General features: G+C 38.1%; 1 protein-coding gene across 3 annotated transcripts in view; it reads left to right on the top strand.

The window, feature by feature from the left end:
- Positions 1 to 8,744, top strand: part of LOC145242662 (protocadherin-17-like) — a 397,110-nt gene that overhangs the window by 122,418 nt on the left and 265,948 nt on the right. For all 3 annotated transcript variants that reach the window (XM_080105793.1, XM_080105794.1, XM_080105792.1), the window contains exon 2: positions 5,815 to 8,296. In XM_080105793.1, the coding sequence (XP_079961919.1) occupies positions 5,885 to 8,296 (2,412 nt within the window). In that variant the 5' untranslated portion in view covers positions 5,815 to 5,884. The remainder of the gene's footprint in view (positions 1 to 5,814; positions 8,297 to 8,744) is intronic.

The following is an 8,744-nucleotide window of genomic DNA, read 5'->3' as shown; positions in this document are numbered from 1 at the left end:
TAGTCATTGGTATACTGTATCTATTTATTTATATGTAGATATATATGTGTAAGAGTGTATGTATATACGTAGATTTATTTTTCGAGTAATCACTGAGTAAGCGTAGTTATTTACTTATTTACCTCGAATGTCGATAATTTTTGCATCTCTAATTCCCCATGAAATGATCAAATCGATTAATCATCATTCCATTTTCCAACAACTCATGATTTGTTTTGTTTTGTTTTTTGTTCGGTTTAACCTGGATACATTTTATGCTAGTTAATCCCCTCCCCCACACACTGTCTATTTCTTTTCTTCTTTTATGTCTAAATATAAAATGAACGTCAACAGTTTCCATTTTTTATTTCGTTATATCGAAGTGAATAATAGGAATTGTCAGCGTTGTTGTCGTTTAGGGACCCAAACTGTTTCCTTCTTTACTGTGAATCATTCAAAATGGTTTGTTAATTATAAAACTAGATCTGAATTTTTAAGATAAGGGTGATTGCTTGTATTACTTGTTTTGATTGGACTATTGTTCTCATCTTGAGTTTTATTTGTGCATTGTTTGGGTCGGTGTAGCCTCCGACCTTCTTTAGGCATGTTAGTCGCCACCTTTAAAAAGTAAGGAGAAAAGTTACTGGCTCCACAGATGGTTTCGTATTCTTGGAGTTGTTTTTGTTTTTTTTTGTTTGCTTTATTTTTAATTTCTGGTCAAACTTTATCAAAATTATCTCCCTTTGCCAACCAATTTTTTTCTCCCATACGAAACCACGGCAAAGAAAAAAAAACAACTCAAAGAATACAAAACCATCTATAGAGGTATCATCTCATGACGAACTTCAAACATTAGTACACTTTCGACGACAATACCCGACAAGAAGCAAAATCCCACCTCTACACTGTAGAGATCTCTAGATGCCATAAAGCTTTTTATTTGAATAGTTTTTCCCCTCAAACCGCTGCACTTAATAATTCCCTCCCGGGCCCCTGTTTCCATAATTGTATTGACATGCAGAAATTCAAATGTAATGTGAACAGACATCTCGCTACCCAACTCCATAAATAGCATCTTTGCAGATATGGTTTCAAATAGTAGCCCCTCACAAATAAATGGCCCTGTGCCTTGTTTGAACTGAAACGTCCGAGCACTTGTCATTGAAATACTTGTAAAACATGCACAAGGATGCACGGTTCGGCGATGGGACAGAGGTTGGAGTTTAATTGATAGTTCAGGATCTGTTAGGTTGGCGACTCTTTCTTGAACCCTGTCTAGGAGTAAGAGACTAGAGGCAGATACACCAGCCCAAATGTGATGACAATATTTCATGCATGGGTGAACTGTGGCCTTGCAGAGATACAGGATGCTCTCAGGTGTGAGTAGCGTTTTAGTGCAGTCGGAAAAGTCCATCTTCTTGGCAGCAGCCTTGGCAATTGCCTCAATGTATTTGTTGCAATTCATGTTATCGTTGAATGTTAATCCTTGGGGCTTGAGGGAAATAATTTCAGGCAGTGCATCTTTAGCCATGGCAATCAGTGGTTGAGAAGGTGTCTTATAATTATTAAAGGAAATAAACTTAGTTTTGGCATTAAGTAACGTGAAGATCTAATCTACATCGAAATCCAAGTTTCGGATCATCTCAAAAGAGTTAATTCAAAGACGCCAAAAATGTTATAAGTTCCAAATTTGATCATAATTGTCCTATTCTTATGTCTTAGAAACGATCCCATGAAGATGGGCCAGTCATTAGGGTTCGTGTATCGAGAAGAAAATCATACCTTAGATGTTGGATGTGGGTGTGCGGCTTCTTTATTCTCTCAAGATGACATCTTCACCCTGGTGGCATTCTGGTTAGAATCTTCTTCCATTGTCTCCAGGACCGCTCCGTTGTTTAATGGAGACATTTATGGCAAACACAAGAAAACACACAACCTGACACAATCGTAACATATATGAGAAATACAATAAACTATTTATTCTACAAATGTATACAATATATACACAAAGACAATTTACACTTGCTAATCTTCAAAATTAAACTAACCCCTCCTCTCATTTACAGAGAAACAGAAAAATACGTGCTCATCTCATGCTGTCCGCACAAAAAAGAAGCCGATATAGGAAAGGAAATTCTAGGGTTGCATTACTGCATGGCCAAATCACAACCCGGCCATGCTGAAAAGTATGTCAACAACCGTGGCGCTGAGATATAGTGGCAATCAGTGGTTGAGAAGATTTCGTGTGATTATTAAAGGAAATAAGCTTATTCTTGGCAGCATTGAGCGTTACCAAGCAGTAACGACCTCATTCCACTAACGACTGGAAGTCTTCCTCTAGAGTTTTAGCAGTTTCCTTAGATATACGTTCATTAGTTTTTTTTTTTTTTTGGCTTTTTGTTTGTTTTTTTTAATTACATTTTCACCCCAAACAAGGCACATTGCCACTTTGATGTAGGGGGCTACTATCAGGGACATAAGCTATGGGGGTACTATGTGGGGAGTTGGGCAGCAAGATGTCAGTTCACGTTACACTTGATCTTCTGCATGTCAGTACAGTTGGAGAAGGAGGAACCCGGAAGGGAATTCCAAAGTCTAGCGGTTCTGGGGAAGAAACTAGTGGAGTAGAAGACTCTCTTACATCTAGGGATCTCTACTGTGAAGGGGTGGGATTTTGCTGCTTGTTGGGTTTGTCGGGGGTATTTACGTCTAGGGGTACAAGTGTTTGTAGTTCGTCGGAGCATTCATCCTTAAAGTACTAAGTTCTAACGTTGTGTCTGTTATAGAACGTGGTGTCATCAGAAAATATCCCTATCTCAGAGAAAACATTTTCAGGGAGATCATTTATGAATATTAGGAATAATAAAAATCCAAGGATTGACGTCTGTTGCACATCCACATTTATTTCGTGTTGTTTTGGCCTATGGCCATCGAGGACAACCTGGATTTTTCTCTTAGCATAATCAATTGCTTCTTAGATAAATATACGTCCAGCAATACTATATGGTATAGATAACACTTCCCATTTTAAAGTTAAGACTATGTCAAATTTACATTGTGTCCTATCCTACTTGATAGTGTTCAGAACCGGCTTCGAAACCAAGTAGTTGATGCCTTTTTCTCTTTCCTGCAACCTCTTTCCCACAGAAGAGTGGTTGCTAGCCTGTCTCTGCACTATCTTTATTTTCATTTTTTTTTTATTTCGTTTTTGCTCTAATCTATGGTCCCCCCTCGTCAAATTTTTACAAAAAGAAAAAAGAAACACCCAACTAACTATAACTACTATCCACAATTGCCGTTAATTTCTATATGTGCCTAAATCTAAATGCGGATTCCATTAACTGTCTGTGAGATCTTGGTGGGGAATCAGAAGAATGCAACAAACATTTTCAGATAAAAAAATATTCGCATTATACACTTAATTATGTTTTGCCATAAAATAATGAATTAAATTTTAATGTTTTGCTGTCTGTAATTTTTTAAAAATATTATCAAAAATATATTACTTTACGAAATATTTATTAATTTCTTTATTTTTTTATTTTTAGAAAAAAAAATACAGTGTTTTATTTAACGCCATTTGTTGCGGATTTCGAGTCGCATGTTCTTCTGATTCGCCAATTTTCTACTATTATATCCATATTTTAACCCTAAAAATGGCCCTAAACTGTTCTGATTGGGCAATTGATTTTACTCGTCTTGGGACGGGTATTTTTCTGTTTTCATTATATAGACACATTTGCGTACGCACTTGTATTTCTAGATACGTTTTTGTATAGATATGTGCGTATATAAAGGTCCTTTGCTTGTATATGCAAAGCAGACGCTCGCTGCTGCTTGCAGACGTCTTATCATTACGTGTTTAATGAGCCGATCAGCAAATTTGACACGCTTTGGTTCAGCTACTTGGATACATTGATTCATTCTACAAATACAAAATGGCCGCTTTCATTAACGTAAGCATAACTGTTTTCATTTATCTTCTGTGGTTTCTTTAATGAAAGTCTTTTTTCTCAAAACCCTAATGGTCAGATAGGCTTATTTTAAAATGTTAGGTTTGTAAGCGATTGTATTTTCTTAAATCTGTATGTCTTCAACGCGAAAAAGCTATTGTTTTCATTATATATTATATTATATATTACTAGTAGAACGTCTGGCGTTGCCATCCTAAAATACAATTAAATATATTTAAGTTATGAACATATATTCATTCAAAAATTAAAAAAAAATGATCGGTGCCATTAGCTGGAATCGAAACCAAAACTTTAAGCGCTTCAACCTTAGTTGGTATATAGCGCTTTGGACTTTGTCGTAACTGTCTGGGCTATTGTCGGATTGATAAAAACGGGATATAAGTCAAGTGAGTTCAAGCTAAAAATGTGTATGTACGCAAGCTCAGAAGTTAGTGGATTTACTTCTGCCAAGGTCAACCGTTTTATTTTTAAATTTTCAATTTTCACCCTTTGACAGCTATTTCTATAGCTTCAACCGAAAATCCAAATCAAAAGTGGTCTCAAGGTCTATTTACCCTATATATTAAGTTTCAAGTCCGTAGATCAGATATTCAGACAGCCATAACCATACAGACAAGGTCACTTATATAATTATATATATATATATATATATATATATATATATATATAGTCATCCACATACAGTACTGTTTCGCTGTTTCACAGCTCATCAGTGCGGCTAGACAGGCAACTACCTCAAGCCATGATTGAAACCCGACCGTTTGTACGGCAGTCAAGGCTCCTAACCATTACGCTATTGGCGGCTGCTTGAACGAGTAGTAAGTTTTTTAACGATGTTTTGATATCGTTCGAAATACCTCCGCTCGATTTGTTTACACAAAGAGCGAGAGAGAGAGAGAGAGAGAGAGAGAGAGAGAGAGAGAGAGAGAGAGAGATGTAGACGAGGCCTATTCGGATAGTTGTTTTCGTATCGTACCCAGGGCTTCTACTTGATATCTTGGAGACCTTGAGTGTTATGATACGAAAATCTTTGCTCTGTAGGCAAAAACAGCTCTCCCATAAATTGGAGTTATATAAAGAGGTCTAATATGTACGTACTTTTATATACTTACTTCTATAAATCGTGTGTGTATATATATATATATATATATATATATATATATATATTACTTGCCTACATTTGTCGATAACATGCTTTTTGTTTTTTCTTTTTGCTTTTATTTTGCTTATTTAATACCACATGCCCCCGCCCCTAATATTAGCGGCATTTCTCTATTTTCCCACCCCACGTTGCAATTTTTTTTTTGATCTCCTCAATTTTAAACGATAGTCATCAATATATATATATTTTTTTAATCTTATTCGCCGATGTTTTTCCTTCTTGAAAATGTATCGGTCGAAAGGCATCTCGAGTTTACATTTTAATAGTTTTTTGTTTTTTGTTTTTTTACTTGTCAATTTATTCTTAAAACGTTTTTATTGATACATATTCTTCTGTTCTCCTCCATTTTTATGAGATCGTGTCCCCAACTCGTCATGGCTTCAGCTATCCTACATAAAACGTGTGTGTGTGCGTGTGTAGATAGATAGAAAGGTATGCGTCCTTTGCTGATATCCCCATAAGAATTGTTATTCCTCATTGAGAGTTTGAAATCACCCAGGAAAAATGATAACCAAATAAACACGTTTGAAAATGGCTTTTATAGTTGAAAACTTTCTTATTCATTTATTTAAAGTAAATATTCTATTTTATTTTAGAGACAAAATATCGTTTTTGGCTTAAGTTTTTTTTTATAAATATACACATTCCAGGGTGTCGTTTATTTATTTAAATTGAACTCTTTCTCTTATATCTTTTCAGGTATAATCACATTTTAAATGGGAGAAATTTTACAAAATTGGATGCTCATTTTACCAGACGTCTTTGTATCATGTTCTTGTCATCATTATGCGTGTTGCTGTCCGCCTGTCAAGTCACCCTTGCTGTAGATTTTACCTACTATGTTCAAGAGGGTCAGAATCCCGGAACCTACGTCGGAGATATCGCTGTCGACACCCGCTTGCTGGACGCTATCTCGCCCCAAGATCGAAAGCGGATCCGCTTCAGTCAAATAAACCACGGTGTCCCAAGTGCTTCCCAGCTGTTCCGTGTTGCCAGAAGCACTGGTAAGCTCTATACGGCGCAGTCGTTAGATGCCGAAGCTATTTGCATACGCAATGAGGAGTGTTTTAAGATGGTCGACGTAGCAGTGCGGAAGGGTGAATCTTTCGTAAAAATTCTTGAGATTAAAGTCGTTGTGAAAGACGTCAATGACCACCAGCCATTATTTCCTGACAAGCAGGTGTTTATACAGTTCTCTGAAGATGATAGAAAAGGTGCTAAACGGTCAATTCCGAATGCGGTTGATCAGGATGCCGGAGTTAGTAATTCGCAAATTACGTACGAGTTGAAGAAGAATAAAGAAGAACCGTTCACGTTGTCTGTTGCGAAAAATCTCGACGGCACGTCTAAGCTCAGCATCACATTGGAAGACATGTTGGACCGTGAATTGAAAGACTCATATGTGATACAGGTGGTTGCAAAGGATGGTGGGACTCCACCAAGAGAAAGTATGTTGGATGTGCACATATCCGTGACAGATGTGAACGATAATCCCCCTATTTTCTCGCAGAACGTCTACAACGTCTCGATAAAATACGAACATGATAAAGCTTTGCCGATTATCATATTATCTGCTACCGATTCCGATTTGAATCAGAATCGAAGAATCTCCTTTCATTTTAGTTCTCAGACTTCCAGCATCGCCAGAACGTTCTTCGAATTGAACGTCGAAACCGGAGAGATATTCCTACGCAAGAAAATAACCTTCGCGCAGAAGCTGGCGTACAAGTTGTACGTTCAGGCCACCGACGGAGGCAAGCCGCCTCTCAGTTCCACCGCAATGGTGATTGTTAACGTCATCAACCAGCAGAATACCCCGCCGAGCATCGATGTCAGCTTCGTGTCTGAATCGACGGGAAACACGGCTTCTATTTCAGAAGACATTGAGGTCGGTAGTTTCATCGCTTACGTGAAGGTAACCGATAACGACGTCGGACAGAACGGAGAAGTTAGTTGCTACTTGCAGCATCCAAAGTTCCAGCTACAGAGTTTGGGGACTAAGAAATATAAAGTCATAATTAAAAATCCACTCGACAGAGAAGTCCAAGATCACCACGACATTACGATCAGTTGTCAGGATAAAGGAATGCCCCCGTTGCACAGTGAAAGCAGGTTTCCAATTAAGGTGCTGGACGTCAATGACGTCCGACCGCAGTTTACTGAACGGACGTTAAAGTTCTCTATTTACGAAAACCAGCGATCTAAGTTCCCCGTGGGCTACATCAATGCCACAGATCCAGACCTGGGACCCTCGGGTCAGTTATCGTATTCTCTATTAGACGACAAAAAGCATTTCCTGCCGTTCCAGATCTCAAACAATGGATTGATATCGACTCTAGTGTCATTGGATCACGAATTCCAAAGCGTCTACAACTTCAAAGTTCTGGTGCGAGACAATGGTTCGCCGTCGTTCAACAACACTGTCAACGTAATTGTTGAAGTTAGAGACCGAAACGACAACGCACCGCACTTCATCTTCCCCAGTATAAATCCGTTCACCCTAGAAGTGATCTACTACGCTCACCACACCAAAAACATTACAGTCCTGAAAGCTACGGACAAGGACAGCCGAGAAAACTCGTTCCTCAAATACGAGATAACATCGGGCAACGAGAAGAAGATGTTTTTCTTAAATCGCTATTCCGGCTTGCTGACGTTTGCCCGAGAACTGACCAAACAGGACGCCGGTTCTTATTATCTTTCATTGGTTGTGAAGGATAACGGGATGCCGGTGCTATCAGCCACCACAAACCTGACTGTGGTGTTGACGGTGAGCAACAAGACGTACGAAATGCTTAACGGTGTCAACGGTCAAGGCGATGAAAAGGTTCATATGTTCCTTATGATCGCCATTGTACTGGTGTCTATGACGGTGTCGGTGCCAATCACGGCGGCCATGGCCATTTGCTTTGTCAGGTGTAGAAACAATAAGGATGCTGACACAAATTCTTGTAAAAAACATATCAGCGAGCAGAAACATCTGATGTGTACCTCCCATCTGGATTCCTCGTGGGCTGAAGTCCCCGGCGATCGGATAACGGAATTCGACACGACCATCCGGAGCAGTGGTCATCAGAAATCGAGAAGAGGGATATATCCCGGTGACCAGTTGGATAAAAGTCGAAAGAGTACAGCTTCGAGCAATTCTAGAACTCTTAAAGATAAGGAAGTCATTTATCAGGTAAGGGTTTCTTTCATTTTTGTTTGTTTCTTTCTTTCATTTTTGTTTGTTTATTTTTATTTTTAATTATCAGGTCGGTGCAAAATATTTTTATCTGTTTGTGGAAGAGGCATTTTAAGCCATTTATTTCATTCATATTGTTTCTACTCAAACAAAAGTAAGTTATACATTTTTATTTAACATTATTGGAATATCATTCATACTTTTCTGCAATAATGTTTGTCCGAAAACGACATTCTTTAGTCAATAGAAAGGGAGTAATCTTCCATCGTGATAATGCTCGCCCTCACGCAACACTACTGGTCAAACATCTAGAAGAATTTGATCGTGAAATCTTATCTAATCCTACATAGTTTGCTGATTAGCTCCCTTGGATTATCACCTATTTAGAGGATTACAAAACCGTTTGCATTACCTTATATAAACATCAAGACAGAAGATCAAATAT

This window comes from Euprymna scolopes, chromosome 21, assembly GCF_053919585.1.
Source record: "Euprymna scolopes isolate OS-2025 chromosome 21, ASM5391958v1, whole genome shotgun sequence".
In the NCBI taxonomy this organism is placed as follows: Eukaryota; Metazoa; Mollusca; class Cephalopoda; order Sepiida; family Sepiolidae; genus Euprymna; species Euprymna scolopes.
This window is presented reverse-complemented; position numbering and strand designations above follow the sequence as displayed.